At 48.5% G+C, this 17704-nt stretch overlaps 1 protein-coding gene across 1 annotated transcript; it reads left to right on the top strand.

The window, feature by feature from the left end:
* Positions 1–8054: 8054 nt before the first annotated feature.
* Positions 8055–17406, top strand: LOC122368625 (solute carrier family 22 member 15-like). The gene is made up of 9 exons (XM_043342766.1): positions 8055–9379; positions 9798–9934; positions 10386–10591; positions 10955–11176; positions 11543–11761; positions 12054–12188; positions 12581–12705; positions 14589–14734; positions 16900–17406. Exons 1-9 carry the CDS (start codon positions 9256–9258, stop codon positions 17122–17124), a joined length of 1539 nt encoding a protein of 512 aa, XP_043198701.1. The 5' UTR covers positions 8055–9255; the 3' UTR covers positions 17125–17406.
* Positions 17407–17704: the final 298 nt, after the last annotated feature.

The raw sequence follows: 17704 nt of genomic DNA, 5'->3' as shown, positions 1-17704 counted from the left end.
CCGCCGTCCGTGCCGCTCGGAGCCGGGCTACTCGCTCACCCAGTGTCTGAAGGAGTGTCTGTGGCGGCGGCTGGCGGCACACATCGGCTGCCGGCTGCCCCACATGGTGGCAGCAGACGCCTACCTGCCGGATATTCGCGGACCCGTCGACCATCTGCCCATGTGCAAGCGACCTGTGCAAGAGTTTAGAGAAACGGACCCGCCATTGTCAATCATTTGTCATCATAAATTTCGGAAGCGTCAGGATACATTTGCCCAGTCTTGTCTCAAACAAGTTTGCGGACTGACTCGTCCCTGGATCTGTGGTGCTGAGCTATCACGTGGTGAATGGCCTCCAGTAAACGGCAGCTTTGGGAGACAAATATGTCCGCTTCCAGACCCAGCAGAAGAACGGGTATCTCCGGACCTACTGACTAGCCTTGCCGGCTGTAACTGTCTGCCCGCCTGCCACCAGGTGGATTATCAGCTTCAGAAGACCAAAGGCGATAAATCAGATCTCTGTGACACAGGTGCAATACTCCAGTTCGATCTGGCCTCCGAGGAGCTTCAGGAGTCCCTGCTGTTTACCTACAGCACCTTGCTGGCCAATGGGAGGATGTATCGGGCTCATCACTGGCTTCTCGTACTTCACTCTGATCGCCACCACTGAGACGCTGCTGGTGACCGTTACACAGAGCTGGCGAACACGGCGCCACTTCCAGACCGGCCACAAACGAGACGATCGCGCTGCCCAAGATCTTGAAGATGCTCGCGGTGTGGCAACCGTAGGGCTGGCCTGGTAAAGGTTACCTTGGGTCTCAGATCGATGTGTTTTGAATTGGAAACGACGGAAAAGGACGGCGTCGATGTCGACAGTCGTTATAAGTGTGTCGTAGTAGGTTATCTTTAAGCATAAGCCTGGTGTTTGTAAATCTGCATTTAACCCCTCATTTTGGCCATTTAACCCGCGCGGGGCTGGGGTCTCCAGCCGAACGCGCGGGGCTGGGGGGGGGGGTAAATTTTACCCCCTCTGTTATCTCCCGAACTAATGGTCTGATTTGGAAAATTCAAACGCCAATCGAAAGCTCTCATCACGAACTACTAAAAACATGTACTTAATTTAAAGTTTGAGGTCAAGGTCAAGGTCAGGTCAAGGGTACAAATTGCAAGTTTCTACAGTATCGGCCTTGCACCGTAGTTGCCGAAGAATGGAGTCATGGACTGAGACTGATCGCCCAAAACGTGTTCTTAGGCTACCAAGACAATATTAATTGCATACAATATCATTCAGAGGTCAAGGTCAAGGTCAGGTCAGGTCAGGTCAGGTCAGGTCACCAAAAAACAAAATATAGAAAAGGGCATGTGCGACACATGTTTTATGGGTCATTTTACTCATAGAATTCAATAGGCACACTCAATAAGTGATATGGACCACCTCTGGATGAATTTCAGGTCGAGGTCAGGTCAAGGTCAGGTCAAGTGAGGTCAAATTTTGAAGTTGGTTGTTAAGGCCTAAAAAGGTGTCTATCTGATGCAGTTTTTCACGGCGAATCGAATGGTGCTATTTTTGTTTCCGTACGAGGTCTACAACTTCCAAAAAAGTCATTTTTCAAAAAATTTCTGTGTCGTGACGTGATAAAATTTTGAATAACTCCCACATTTTTGAACCGATTCTTCTAAAATTTGGTATGTAGGTGCATATAGACCACTTCTCTGACATATATTCCGGTTTTTTCGATAGACTCAAAATTTTGGATTTTATAATGATTTTCCCCAAAAAATCAGTTTTTTGAAAAAATTTAGGCCAAAATCCAAAATTTTCAAAAAACCGAGATAGCCATTTGATAGACAAAGTAAAATTACGTATATCCTTTTTTGTTACGTCTTGATTCCTTTAAAAATGAAGATGTTAGCGGCGTTTGAACTTTTGCCGTTTTTGAGGCGAAAATGGCGAACATGACGTCACTAAAACGTCAATTTCTCAAAAATTTTCCGACGGATTTCGCTCAAATTTTCAGGGAACGTGTCAAATTGATGTAAGAAAAGGTACTGAAAGTTTGGCGGCGCTGCGCGCCGCCGTTTTTGAGATATCGTAAAAATTCGCGAGGGGGGGTAAAATTTACCCCCCCCCAGCCCCGCGCGGGTTAAGTCAAACGTCTTTTATTTATGCTCTGGTAGAACGCTTGTTGGATATCACCAGCGGGTTTGAACAGTTAGTTTCAGCAATACATGCGTTGTCAAATGAGTTTTTATTGCTCACATGGTTTGGTACAATACCCACATAGAAAGAAAGCACTTGACGTTACAGTCCATTTCTTTTTGCGTTGTATATGCTATTCTAGAATAAGGCTGGTATAGTTTATTGCTGGATTCGTCAAGTGTTGAACGTTTTGCGAGTGATGTCGCTTGTCGTTACCGCACAGAACCATTTCAATAAATGACGCCAAAAATAAAACAATCATTCCGTCGAGGCAGCACCTGCTTACAGACAAATAAAGTATGTATGTTACTGTATAACATGAAACGGAGGAAAAACCTCAACTGGTCATCATGTCGTCAGTAGCACAGTAAAGTCGTTTATTTTTCCTATACACTCGATTCAATAGAAAACCTTCAGAATTGACCCCTTGGCTGTATTACTTACATAGCTGTAAAAATATTGTTCAAAATACAATAGCCTTTAGCTTATTTTCCAAGAATTCTAAATACGGAAACTGTTATGCCAAACCGTACAATTAGTGCCTTCGAGTGAGGAGAACGAGAGAGACTATTGTAATCGTCCGCGATTTTTTTTTAAATCGATGATAAGATTTGCTCTAAATCGTGCGAGCACTTGCTCTGAATTTCATCGGTGGCTTCCACTGCCACCATAACTGTTGTTCGTGTGATTCGTGGTCGTATCCTCACGGCACCTAAGGCATACATATATCAAGCATCAAGGCGTGCGTAAACCAAAAAATGAGCCCGAGGGGTGTTCACGGGCACCGCACACTGCTGCGTGCGGTGTGTGCGGAGCGTCCAGCAGGCGTGGGGGGTAGGGGATGGGTAGGCGGCTCTGACGTCACGGCTGCGTGCGGTGGACGGTCCGCTGTGGCCAGTCCCGACCGGCCACAGCGATCGCTGTGTGCGGTGACGGAAGGCTGACGTAGGGACGCAGTGGGCGGGGCTTGGAGGCTGTGTGCGGTCCGACCGCACACAGGGCCCGTGAACAGCCCTCTGATCGGACTTGTTAGCCGGCGGCCAGAGCCTGAATGGTGAACAAACCAAAATGCTGATAATTTTTACTTTGACCTGACCTGTGACGTCATCGGCGACCTCGAGGTCAATGAAATTAGTTTTTTTTTTCGCTCCGCACTCCAGGGCTATCAGACGTTGTTTGAAATTTGACGATCGTCCTAGTAGTTTCGGAGATAGGATGGGGGGGGCTCTGCAGAGCCCCATCCCCAGTCACTCGCGTTATGGAAATACCCCAGTCATGCGCGGGCTAACAGCAATTGACACCCAAATTATTTTAGAGTAAAAAAAACCACACTTAACGAAGTATTGAAAGCAAGACACTTTAAAAGTACGTTTGCACGACGAGTTCACGCCTATAACTGCCTATAAAGTCTTGCCTCGCAGCATCCTGCTTGAAGGCCTGCACAAGTCGTGCAGGGTGCACTCAGGTGCAGTGTTACGCCATGTGAATTTAAAAGGCTTGCTTGCGGTCAATGTAACATGTTCTTGAAGCGCGCTCAAATGGACCAACGCAATGGGGGCTCCGCAAGCGACAATTCCTGTCATGATGTGCTTTCACACATTGCTGCCTGTCGCGTTCAAGATTACAATGTCAACGCTGACCTGATGCACTTTAACATAGCACTTGCTCTAGCAGACCACTAGCCATCGACTGATCATTTTGAGCCCTCCAGAGTCGCCTTTAGCTGGCAAAAGTAAACAGGCCCCATGAAAGAGCATGCGCTGCGTATATCAAATGACTGGGCAACGACGATATTGCGGGTTAATGGCTGGAGCGGAGCGAAAATTGTGCCAAATTATCACTGAAGAAATAGAATGGAAGGACGCTCGGTCGGCCGGCAGACTCAGTCGGACGGCAGTGGACACGATGGCTGGCCCTCTGGCCGGAACACCGGGAGGCCGGCGGCCGCGCGCCGTGCCGCTGGTCCGCTCGCTGCTGCGCTGGACGGCCCGTGCAGCCGGCCTGCTGGTGCTGCTGACGCTGGCCGGCCAGCAGCTGCTCGAGTTCCGCGCCCAGCCGGTCAGCTCGACCGTGGTGCGCAAGAAGGCGCCGTTTCCCCGTCTGACCGTGTGTCCGGCGGCCAGCCTGACCGACTACAGCCTGCTGCTGGAGCGGCAGCAGCAGCTGGTCAACGACTCCATCTCGCTGCTCGACTACTACAACCTCACCACGCCGGAAATGGTAGGAGAGATGGCGGGAGTTATGATAATGGGTGATCACGTCGCTTTTATACCATTTGAAAGCGATCTTGGCGCTTGGAAACAACGCTACTACCTGTTCCTTGAGAAGGAGAACGGTCTACGCCATACAAGATGCCTGACTTTTGAAGCCAGCTCCTTTTTAGAGGAACTCAGCAGCAACGAGCTGGAAATGGAACTTTATTTTCAAGTATCTCCCCTATTCACCAGTCTAAAACAGGTGTCTCATCGGTTGTTCGTACACGGGCCTGAGGTGCCGAATGTCCTCGACTTGGACCCCAACCAGCACGGAGTAGAGGTGCCGTCAACGATCTTTCACGAGCTGCAGCCCGGTGAGCGTATCGCCACGTACCGTGTCACGGCGCGTCTTCGGCAGCTGGCCAACGTGGACCGCCGTCCGTGCCGCTCGGAGCCGGGCTACTCGCTCACCCAGTGTCTCAAGGAGTGTCTGTGGCGGCGGCTGGCGGCGCACATCGGCTGCCGGCTGCCCCACATGGTGGCAGCAGACGCCTACCTGCCGGAGATTCGCGGACCCGTCGACCATCTGCCCATGTGCAAACGACCTGTGCAAGAATTTCGAGTAGGGTTCTTGCCATCGTCAATCATTTGTCACATGAAATTTCGGAAGCGTGAGGATACATTTGCTCAGTCCTGTCTCCAACAAGCCTGCGGACTGACTCGTCCCTGGATCTGCGGTGCTGAGTTGTCACGCGGTGAATGGCCCCCACTGAACGGCAGCATTGTGGGAACAAAATGTCCGCTCCCAGACAGAGCAGAAAAACGGTTAACTCCGGACCTACTGACTAGCCTTACAGGCTGCAAATGTCTGCCCGCCTGCCACCAGGTGGATTATCAGCTTCAGAAGACCAAAGGCGTTGAATCAGATCAATGTGTCTCAGGCGCAGTACTCCAGTTCGACCTGGCCTCTGAGGAGCTTCAGGAGATCCTGTTGTTCACCTACAGCACCCTAATGGCCAACCTTGGCGGGTTTATCGGGCTCATCACTGGTTTCTCGTACTTCACTCTGATCGCCACCACTGAGACGCTGCTGGTGACCGTTACACAGAGCTGGCAAACACGGCGCCACTTCCAGACCGGCCACAAACGAGACAATCGCGCTGCCCAAGATCTTGAAGCTGCTCGCGGCGCGGCAACTGTAGGGCTGGCTTGGTAAAGGTTACCTTGAGTCTCAGATCGATGTGTTTTGAATTGGAAACGATGGAGAAGGACAGCGTCGATGTCGACAGTCGTTATAAGTGTGTCGTAGTAGGTTATCTTTAAGCATAAGCCTGTTATTTGTAAATCTGCATTTAACCCCTCATTTTAGCCATTTAATTCAAACATCTTTTATTTATGCACTGGTAGAACGCTTGTTTGATATCAGCCGTTTTCACGACGGCCAGCTGGTTCACATTTGGTGCGCATCTGGTGCAGATTAGGTGCAGATTTGGTCAAATTAGGTTCAGTGTTTCTCTTAGTAGCTATCAGCTAGGGTTGCACTAATTGATTATATGCCTGCTTTGTCATATTCAGAGAGCATCATCGATTAAAACACTTAAATAAATTCATAAAATGAATATATTTGCTGTAAAAGAGATTAAGTTCAGATTTGGTCAAATTAGGTGCATGCGCCGGATAGCCCGTCGTGAAAACGGCTATTACCATCGGGTTTGAATAGTTATTGCTTCTGCGATACATGCGTTGTCAAATGAGTTTTTATTGCTCACATGATATAGTACAATACCTACATGAAAGAAAGCACTTGACGTTACAGTCCATTTCGTTTTGCATTGTACAACACCTACGTGAAAGAAAGCACTTGACGTTACAGTCCATTTCGTTTTGCATTGTATATGCTATTCTAGAATAAGGCTGGTATAGTTTGTTGCTGGATTCGTCAAGTGTTGAACGTTTTGCTAGTGAAGTCGCTTGTCGTTACTGCACAAAACCATTTCAATAAATGACGGCAAAAATAAAACAATCATTCCGTCGCGGCAGCACCTGCTTACAGACAAATAAAGTATGTATGTTACTGTATAACATGAAACGGAATAAAAACTTCAACCGTTTATCATGTCGTCAGTAGCACTGTAAAGTCGTTTATATAACTATTATACATATTTGTTTTCCTATACCTACACTCGATTCAATAGAAGACCTTCCGCATTGACTTTGGCTGTATTAACCCGCGCCCCGCTGGGGGGAGGTGTTTGAATACCCCTCTCTGGTTTTTTCGGGAATATCTCAAAAACGGCGGCGCGTCCGCGACGCCGTTTTTGGCACACCTTATCATACATTAATTCTACACATGTTTTAAAAGTTTCAGACCAAGGTCATTCAAGGACAGGTCACCAGGTCACTTCAAGTGAACTCACTTCATAAAATATTTCAACGTATACCATAGCTACACCGAGTGACAGATCGCTTTGAAACTTTCAGCGATTGATAAGAGCAAAGTGTTGTACAAATGCAAATGTATGTACAAAATGTTTATCTAGGAATTTCCATGTCGGTGACCTAACGTCAGGTCAATTTCCCGACCTCCCCATTACCTATAATTCAATGAGAGAAAATTCAAAACCACCTCTTTTGGATGAAAGTCATTCTAAACACTCTCATACACTGGATTTCAAGTAAATTTGACACATTAAACATTAAAATGCCACTCATGACCCCTCTTTATGCCCCTGAGGTCATCTCAGATCACGAATGGGATCTCACAGTTTCTCGCGAATAACTTTTGATAGAGGCATTCTAGAGCGATGAGCCTTAGATGTGTTCAGCTCGACGATCCGGATCGACTGATATGCAACATGGCCCTTTCCGGTCAGTTCATGACCTTGACCTGAGGTCAAATTTTCAAGTTGACTTTTCAAGGTCAAATTATAGTTCATTAGATGCGTCTTAACGAGAGGAACACGATGCCGGTAACAGAAGACTCGTGTAAGTCTTGAGTCAAATTATTGCACAAAAACCTGTCCGAAAAATCGTCTATTTTGGCTGTTTTTGCCCCTTGCAGGCAAAACCGTTGAAGTTAGGTCAACTCTGAGAGGCCATTATTCAGAAAGAGCGGTAATAGGCTATCAAATACGCTTTTCTGCGGCGCTGCAGCTCTATTGGTTCCCGAGTTATGCGTCGGCTTCTTGAAAGTTGTCGATATTCGACCTCAAAATCGGCGAAATTTTGCCTTCAGTGACCTCTGGTGACCTGACCTTTGATCTGACGAAAAAAGTGACGAAAATGGTTTCGTCATTATTTTTGACGCTCTTTTAAACGCCGCTTTCCCCGTATCGCTACGTGGCCCAGGAGCCGAGTTCAAACACTCCCCCCCCCCCCAGCAGGGCATGTAATTCCAGGACCCCTAGCGGGGCGCTGGTTAATCACAGAGCTGTATTTTTTTCGAAATACAATAGTCTTTAACTCATTTTCCAATGATTTACCTACGGAAGCTGTTAGCCAAAACGTAATAGTGCCTTCGAGTGAGGACAACGAGATGTAATTGCTTGCGATTTGTTCAATCGATAATAAGCATTTGCTCTGAATCGTGCGAGCATTCATGCTCTGAATTTGATCGGTAGCTCGCACATCCACCATAACCGTGTTCAAAGACCCCTGGCGCGGCCGCCCGTGTGCCGGTCCTCGCCCGTCGGCCGTCAGCGCGGCGCGGTGAGCCGCCGCGGACCGGACGGTGACGTCACCCAGCCGCAATCGTCACGGTCCGCGACCTTCTCCAGCGAGCGGCGCGCCCGTCAGAGGCGGGACCGCCGCGCGGGACACCGCGCACCTGACCAGGTGACCTCGCGCACTGCCGCCACTACAGAGCCACAGTGTGACTGAGCAGTGAGCCCAGCGGCGGCGACTGTGCGCTGTGTTGGGAGCGGTCGCTCGTCTCTCAGTGAAGTGCGTTCTATAGCGCGGCAGTGCTCTGCTGACGTGGCAGGCTGTTTGCCGCTGGGGCCGCCGAGCCGTCGCCTGTGATCGGCTCTGCACAGTGCACGCGGCTGGGGTGGGAGGGGTGGAGTGCACAGGCCGGCCGCGTGGCAGACGGGCCGCCGCTGTGTGGTGAGCGGACTGCCGCTGTGTGGTGAGCGGACTGCCGGTGTGTGTTAGTTGCACGGTGAGCGGTGAGCGGAGTGAGAGGAGTGAACACTGTGTACTGCGCTGTGTGCTGTTTCGGTACACAGTGTGTGGTATACCGGTACAAGTACCGCTAGTCCCCGGTCGGCCGACAGAGACCGTGTAGTGAGCCCAGCTGTTACGGTTGGGGTAGGACAGGACAGGACGGTACAGCTGAACCCAACGTCCGCCAACGCAACGTAAACAGAGCCGACGGAGCAGCGCAAAAACAGATAGCAAGGGTCATAAACGATCGAGCGAGTGATGCGTTGTGAACTGCGGAGTGAAGTGAAATCGACGGAGCTGTAGCGTGCTTTATTATTCACGCACAAAACATCACGTTTAGCGCGCCCCGGGTTTCATTCTGTTAGTAGTTTTGGCACCCAAGATACCTTCTGACAGGTGGAACTGGATATTTTACAGTCTTTACCAGATAAGCGGCTGTAATTACCACACATGTGCTCGCTCCTCGCAGCAAATTACGCAGTCCGTCTCGTCTGCCGTTCCGACTCGCTCCCACAAGTGGAGCACCTGGCGCCATCAGTATCAAAGGTGACATAACAGGGCCGTCCGACAACCGTGCCACATAATCGATACTGTTGACGTGCGGCGCGCCGCAGGAACCGCCCGATAGTTTCCTTTGAGTCGACGGCGCCACGGCCGCCCACGCCAAGTGCCAACCCCCCCCCCCCTCCCGGGCTCCTGACCGCCACGGCAGCGACAATGGATGTGGACGAGGCCTTGAAGCTGGTCGATCCCAAGAGGCGGCTCCAATGGATCTATGCGGTGGCCATCAGTGCCCAGGCGCTGCCCGGCGCCCTGATCGTTCTGGTTATGGAGTTTGTCGGTAAGACTACATAGAGTTCCGTTTCGAAATAAATGGATTTTTATTTATTAAATATCGCGTAAGTAAGGATACTTCAATAAAAAATACTTTTTATACATTTGACGTGTTATTGTTATCATTTATCCTAAATACTTTTTAAGTCACAATTGCCGTGAAAACCAAATGATCGTGGCTGTGTGAAGTATGATATAAGTATTTTATGTTGCATAAAGTAAACGTTATATGACGAAACATGAACGTTTACTTTGGTATCATGACATGACAAGCAATCGACGCCGACTTCTGAATCATGGTTTTAAGACAATTACATGATCCATGCGATTTACATATTTAGACGCTCTACTTTCAACTTGTACAGCTAAAAACGAAACTGTCGAACATGTTTGACAGCCCGTCCTGACTGCCCTCCCTTCCCCAGGTCACACGCCAAAGTTCGAATGTCACCAGGAGGGCGCGAACGGTACCCAGGTACTGGTGGACGCGTGCTTCAACGGCACCACGGAGCACTGTGACCGGATCGTGTTCAGACACCCGTACACTAGTGTTGTCACTGAGGTAAATACGATTTTAGTATTGACAGCAACAACATATTATATCTCTAGCGATCGACCGTCACCATGGAATAGTTCTGCGACCGTTTGCCGGCAATGATAACTTAGCTGAGTTTTGTTCCGTAGTTGGCTGCTTAGGCTCCAAGAGTTCCTTCTCTAACCTTGCAGGAAACTCTTAGTGGAAGACCTTAGCAAGCCCCTAATTTCTTAGCCTTTTCATTTAACGCCCGTTTCAATTCCATTCTGGCAGTGTTATCGGGTCATTACGCCGGCATAGCCTTCCATTCGGGTTGCGTTACATCTGTGTAGAAAGTGCAATTATTTACCATTTACTTCACGCATGAGACCGTTTACGCAATATGCATTAGACTGTATCTGAAAACATCACATAAGCTATCCAACTTTCATCCCTCGCACCCCGTTCTAACGGCTGTTTTTTTTTTTCCGTCTGGCAGTGGTCGCTGGTGTGTGAGCGCGCTTCGGAGGCGCACGCGCTCCAGTCACTCTTCATGGCCGGCATGACGATGGCCTCGCTGCCGATCGGCCCGCTGGCCGACAGGTTCGGCCGCCGGCGGCTGGTGCTGCTGACATTCGGCCTGCAGGCGCTACTGATGGGCGCGCTGGCCCTGTCACCCAACTACGGAACGTTCGCGGCGCTGCGGTGAGGACGGTGGGTTCTTATCGTCAGTGTGTACCGGAGTTTAGTTGATTAGTGCACAAATGAAAGTAAATACTTGTTGGCGATGTGGAGTCCACCGCGGTGAAATTTGATTACGGCTAGTCCTGATTTCAATAGCAGATTTAATTTTACATGGGAGTAGGTATGCACGACAATTGTTTGTTATTGTTATTGCTTTTGATATTGTTTGGCACGATGAAGTTTCTATAATCGTATATTATACCGTTTTGTGATCGAATAAAAGATGCCGCGAACGCTGGACAATGTCGGAGCCCGGGTTTCTTTCCGACTTCGCCTCTTCTTCTTGCCGATAACAACTTGACCGAGCTGCTATCCCTCCCCCAGTTTTCTGACGGGCTCCCTGCAGGCGGGCGGCTTCCCCAACTTCACTCTCACCACGGAGCTGGTGGGTCCTCAGCTGCGCAGCAAGGTGGGCCTCTTCGGCTCCGTCTTCTTCTCTGCCGGCATCCTGTGCCTGTCGCTGGCCGCCTACCTCATCACCAGCTGGCGGTGGCTGCTCGTCTTCTCTGCCGTGGTGGCCGCGCTGTCCGTCCTAGTGATCGGAGTGTGAGTGATACCATACCGGTGTCACGGTGTCTGCAGAAACATGCTTGAGACATAAACATACGGCAACGCTATGCAAATCAAGTCTAGGCAAAGATCTAGTTAAAGATGCTGGGATTTTTGTTGGAATGGGATGTCTGCAGGAATGTGCGAATAAAATAAATTAACAATTTATCACTAATTTTTGTAGCAAGGAATAGTCTCACAAAACACGTCTTTTCAATTGGTCAATCAGAGCTGAAGGCTCACATTGCTGTCCGATTAATACCCTGATTACTCGTTGATTCTTCATCCACTTCCATCATCCATGAAATGCTCTCCATAGCTCTTTTTACAGCTTATCTCCACCCCTCCCCTTGCATTTTTCAGTGTGGCGCCGCAGAGTGCGCGCTGGCTTCTGCAGAAGGGCAGGACGCGCCAGGCGGAGGAGGTCCTGTTGGGCATGGCGCGCTCCAACGGCCTGACGCCGCCCTCCGACTTCAGTCTGGTGGCCTCCAAACAGGAGGGTGGCAGCACCTCGGACCACTGCTGCTCCCTCTTTACACGGGGCCGCGCCGCCCTGTGGACCGTGGTGCTCTGCTTCAACTGGTACGGACGGGAACGCGATAATGGTCCTCGGAGGCCCAGAGGTCGATGTTAAGCAGAAATGTTTCCTTGAAAATGTTAGTTAAAATGCATGATGACATGATGGTGAAGACGAAAGTTTTAGGTGAAAAGTAAGATTCACGCACTGTGTAGCGCCGACTTCTTTCAACATTAGATCTAGTTTATTAGTCCCTTAGTGTACCTAATCATCTGGCAATAGTGGACCTTCGTCACTGGCGTCATATTTCTATCTTAACCCATTTCTGACAACTCCCGCCGATTCCATATGCATCAGGGCGGTGCACACGCTGTCCTACTACGGTTTGACGGCGGCGGCCGCCGGCATGGGCAGCGGACGGTTCTCATCGTTCGCCTTCTCCGGACTGGTGGAGCTGCCGCCGGTGCTGGTCGTCACCTGGGTGCTCGAACGGTGAGCTCACCTGATCTCACCTGACCCGGGGAGATTATACTACCACCTAGGGGCTGCAAGCTGACCTGACCAGGGGTGCTAAGCTATCACCTGGGTGCTGGGGCGGTGAGCTTACCTGCATCATTGCCGCTGAAACGATCGATAAAAATCGTCCTTATCTACAAAAGCTGTATATTTTAATTACTTTGTCTTCTTTGCATATCAGCAGGCCACACGATCCCGCTAACTCTCACTCGAAAGCCGTAATTTTCATATGTGTCATACGTGTAAGTGAAGGAAGTGAAGGATTTAGCTAGGCGGCTGCAGGAATGCGCCGTTTATGATAGGCGCTAATGCTTCATTAAGCATTTTCCGACTCTCCCCACGCTGACCCGCGCCTGACCTGACCTCAGGCTCGGCCGGCGGTACACGCTGAGTGGCACGATGGCCATCGGAGGGGTGGCCTGTCTGCTGATCTACGTACTGCCGGCGGTCTACATAGACGACCACGGCGGGCGGCTCACCCTCAGCCTCATAGGTCAGTCTTAGATATAATTTAAAGACATGATGTGGAGATGAATTGTGAATTAAAATGAAATCGGACTTACTCCACAAGAGTTCGTTGGGTCGGAGCTTTCGAATTGTATTACAATTCTTCGTCAGCGAGAGTCGTATCGGATGTTAAGATCGAATCGAAGGTACAGTGCGGATCGAACAAAATATGGGTCGGACAGGAGGGTCTCTGAGGCAACTAGTTGGTCTTGAAATAAACATACAAACACTGGGAAAACACGTGAATAATAACAGGATGCACACTTACTAGAAAAAGCCTGTAAAATGGGTATAAAACACACTAGTAAAATATCTAATACAAAAATATAGGCAGGTAGGTAAAAATACAGTTAATGACATGTAAAAAATTGCATAGATTAGGTGCAAACAGTACCTAAAGCAGAGATAAAGCTTTACAAAAACACGAATAGTAAACTAGACTAAGATATAAAATATCAAAATGATAAATTCTATAAATGAACTTTTTAACGGCAGAAACGGCGAATAATGGGAAGCCACCTGTCTTGCAGCAGGGCACCAGAGTTGCGGTTCACATTCGCGTCATTGGGTGACACTAGGACGGCTTCCCGCCGTCCCACGGTACGAATGTAGGCCGATTCGAGAAGGAGTCTCATCTGGTGGTGGCAGGCACGGTTCAGGATTTTGGCGTCGTCGAAGGCCGGCGTGCAGTCCCGGTGCGTGCTGAACGCTGAAGCGTTGGCTCTGGAGCGGACCGAGCCAGCCCAGCTCTCTCGGTGCTCGCGGACTCTGGTTCCAAGTTCTCGGTCCGTTTCTCCGATGTAGACGACCGGGTCACCTTCTACCCGGCAGGAGCACTCGATGCAGTAGATGACATTGCTCTCCTGCTGCTTGGGTAGACGGTGCTTGGCTTGGCTACAGAGGAGGGTCCCGATGGTCTGCGACGGCTTCGACACGAGCTGAATGCCGATCTTGTTGGCTTCTCGCTTCAGTTGGTAGAAGCAGGGACCAGCGAACGGAACCGAGAGCCGGACGGGTGCAGGCAGCGGGCTGGGGTTCGGTGGCGACGGCAGAGCCCTGGCCTTCAGCTGGAGGTCCTTTTCTGTTCTTCTTAGGATCGGGTTGATGAACGAGAGAGGGTAGCCGTGTCGGTGGAATTTCTTGCGTATAAAATCAAGTTCTTGCAGGCGGTCTTTGACGGAGGAGCAGTAGCGGATGGCACGTAAGCAGTCAGATCTGATGGCTGATCTCAGATAGCGCGTCTCTGTATAGGAGTTGAAGGCCGGTACTTGGTTAGTGGTGCATGCCTTCCGGTAGACATTTGTAGTGAACTTGTTGTCCTGTCTTGTGATCATGATGTCTAGGTAATTTTTTACATGTCATTAACTGTATTTTTACCTACCTGCCTATATTTTTGTATTAGATATTTTACTAGTGTGTTTTATACCCATTTTACAGGCTTTTTCTAGTAAGTGTGCATCCTGTTATTATTCACGTGTTTTCCCAGTGTTTGTATGTTTATTTCAAGACCAACTAGTTGCCTCAGAGACCCTCCTGTCCGACCCATATTTTGTTCGATCCGCACTGTACCTTCGATTCGATCTTAACATCCGATACGACTCTCGCTGACGAAGAATTGTAATACAATTCGAAAGCTCCGACCCAACGAACTCTTGTGGAGTAAGTCCGATTTCATTTTAATTCTTAGATATAAGGTATCAGATATCCATCTATCAGATATCCGGGCGTCAGATATCCAATCTATTTATCATTTATTGGTCATAATATGACAAGTTTTTAATGGAATCCATAAATCATAGCTAAAGGCACAATCTGTTTAGGACGCTGCTGACAATATTTGACAATCTATACATATATGTTTTTTCACAGGGAAGCTGTGCATATCGACCACGTTTACCGTGACGTACATATTCAGCGGTGAAATATTCCCCACGTCTCTGCGTAACACTGGCCTGGGAATAGTCAACATCTGCGCCCGGCTGGCCGGCGTCATGTATCCCTTCGTGGCGTTGCTGGTAAGTTTTGTGAGCATATCACCATCGCTGCTTTATTTTAGGTACTGCTATTTTCCATGCTGAAGTAACAAACCAAAACCATAGTTAAAGGGACCCTCCCACCTTCAAAAAAGTTAATGAATTGGCATGAAAGTGATGTCCCTTGGTTCAGAAAGAGCGAAAACGAATATCTACCAAATTTCACCGAAAAACATTCACTGGTTTTAAAGATATTAGGCTTTTACTTTTGTTTACTTTTTGGGATCTCCCCTGTTACTAGCGACTTTATTTGGAAGCAATAATTTGGCAGCCTTAAAGTGCGGCAGACGTTGCGCGCAAAGCAGCGTATACCACCACGTGTTAACGATGGTTTTAGTCTAAGATTTGAAATTCGTTAGATCTCCGCTGACGTCACAAATTCTAAGAGGGCATTCCAATGCATTAGCCCCTTAGAATCCGAAAACTGCAAGTTTGAAATTCCATATCTTCGAATTAAAGCATTTTTCGATGTTGTGAGTGCCCAAACCGGTATTTGCAGGCCATGGCCACCAATTTGGCTATCTCAACTCAAAACTAATGTTAAGGTGGGAGTGTCCCTTTAACCCTCGCCGGCCGAGGGGGGGGGGGCGGGTGCCGCCCCCCAATAGGGTTTTTTCGCGATAGCTCCGAACACGCTGGCGATAGAGAGCTGAAACTTAGCATACCTGACCTTTGATCCAAGCCAGATCTTTTGACACCAACCGCATTTTTGGGTCAGGTCAGGTCACTGACCTATGACGTCATAAGTGAACCTCTGCACGGTCTTCAGATGTCGCAACTTCGCAACGCCCTCACTGCCAGAGGAGATGTCACAGGGAAATGAAACTTGCAGGATCTAGTATCCATTATGAGTCCCACAACTTGTATATCTCGGATTTTTCCTAAAGGTCATATGAGGTCAGGTCATTTTCGTGACCTCACCATTGTAAGTCAATGGGGAAAAATTCAAACTGCTATTCTGGCCCCGGGAACGATCTCCAACTATCTCAAGCACACAGAATCGTGATTTGATGCACTCCTTGCAAGGTTAGATGCGTCTCTTTAGCAATGTTGACCTTGCGTGATGTCATTTATGACGTCATCAAGGTCAAATTAGTTTTTCGTCAATAACTCTTGATCAAATTGAGCTAGCGAGTCGGGAAAGGCACCAATGGACTCAGGAAGGCCTGCCGAATCGAATGATATGCGACATGACCTCTTTCGACCAACTTCGTGACCTGGGGGTGCTGACCTGACCTTGACCTGAGGTCAACACCCCAAGTTGACCTGACCCGGACAAAAAGTATATCATTCGACGCGCCTGAGCGAGGCGAACACGATGCTGCCAAAATCGGCGCTCTGAGGCCGTTTTTTGCGAAGTTATTCACCAAAAACTGAACCATACCCTGGGGCACTTGACCTGACCTCAGAGGTCACCGGTTGACCTAGGACCTTAAAATTGGGTACCAATCTCTGCGTCTCGTAACGGCGCACACGCTCGTTTTTTCCGCGACGCGCTAGCTCCACCAGGGGCGAAACGGCGAGGGGGGGGGTCGTACCCGCCCCCCCCCTCGGCCGGCGCGTATGTAGAAAACCAATAGGTCCGGCGAGGGTTAATTGTTCAATCGCTAGTATTAATGTTTGCCAGTGCTCTGGCGAGGAACATGATAGATACAGTTATATGAAAGAAAAACATTGACCTAATTCCTCGAGTCTATACCAAAATTAATGCAAAGCTATCCTTTTATTTACGTGATATTTCGGCCAACAGACCATTATCAAACGAAAGAAAGGACAATGTAGAAGACTTCTACATTGTTCTTTCTTTCGTTTGATAATGGTCTGTTGGCCGAAATATCACGTAAATTAAAGGATAGCTTTGCATTAATTTTGGTATAGACTCGAGGAATTAGGTCAATGTTTTTCTTTCATATAACTGTTCAATCGCTAGCTTTCGTTTTTTGTTTATTGACATATTTGAATGTGTTGCACATATTTTCTACACATCTAGGTAAGAGAAGTATCGGCTGCGTAAAGATAGACTTATTAGAAACGCATCATATGTACTTGCTGTAGACTTTCAGTAAGTGAGGAACCAGCTCTATGCATGTCTGCTGTTTTTCAAAGCAACGATCATCTTACATGCAGAAACTGTTCTTTGCCCACAGAACACTGTCAGCAAGGACTCGCATTTCCTGCTCTTTGGAGTGCTGATTACGTCTTCGGCACTATTCGATCTACTGCTACCCGAGACACTTGGCAAAACCCTACCGAAAGACGTCGATGAAATGCTAGGTAATGACATCGAAATGTACGCACCATTAAAACTTGAAGAATCAGATAGCGACGTTGAACTCGATACCACCGATGAAAAAGATGTAGAAATAAGATAGTTTTGCTTCGACAGGGCCTAGGAAACGCATGACAATAAAAAGTGTGATAGGTTGTGATATTTTTCGAACAATGAATGCTTTGCTTCCATAATTCCGCCAGTGAAAAATGAACGCAAGCGAAATGGATATTTATTTGTCGGGATGGATTTTAATACGATTTTGCCGATGTTTTGCAGTGTTTTGTGCTTGCTTTTGATTGTGTCTGCTACTTGAGAGTGATGAATGCTGATGTTACTGTGACGTGTGTACCTGAAGTTTAAATGAATACACTGTTAAACGTTGTATTGGCGTCCTTATTTGAGTAAACGTCTTCGTTACTGTCTAGGATCCAGTTCTTTGAATTTTCTGGGTACCTACTCATGCACTTAATCCGCTGTCGAAAAAGGCAGCACTGAGTGGCGCATTCTACTTGGAAGCGCCACCTACCTTGCTGGGTGAAGGGAGGCCATCGAGCTGAGTGGACCTAAATGTGCAGCTAGCGACACCTGGTACAATGCCCCGAAATAGGTAATATCATACCAGGGGCAGCCTCGGCTGTGATCACTGCTGTTATAGTGTGATATAGAGATATCAATCGGAT

Source organism: Amphibalanus amphitrite, unplaced genomic scaffold, assembly GCF_019059575.1.
Source record: "Amphibalanus amphitrite isolate SeventyFive unplaced genomic scaffold, NRLGWU_Aamphi_draft 000962F_arrow, whole genome shotgun sequence".
Classification (NCBI taxonomy): Eukaryota; Metazoa; Arthropoda; class Thecostraca; order Balanomorpha; family Balanidae; genus Amphibalanus; species Amphibalanus amphitrite.
The sequence above is the reverse complement of the archived record's forward strand: the minus strand, read 5'-3'. Positions and strand labels throughout refer to the sequence as shown.

What these genes read in the sequence shown, in the direction of transcription:
- LOC122368625 (XM_043342766.1), top strand. Translation starts at nt 9,256, where the DNA reads ATGGATGTGGACGAGGCCTTGAAGCTGGTCGATCCCAAGAGGCGGCTC. An exon ending in TCTGGTTATGGAGTTTGTCG is followed by an intron (nt 9,380 to 9,797) that starts GTAAGACTACAT and finishes TCCCTTCCCCAG; the next exon opens with GTCACACGCCAAAGTTCGAA. An exon ending in GTGGTGCTCTGCTTCAACTG is followed by an intron (nt 11,762 to 12,053) that starts GTACGGACGGGA and finishes CATATGCATCAG; the next exon opens with GGCGGTGCACACGCTGTCCT.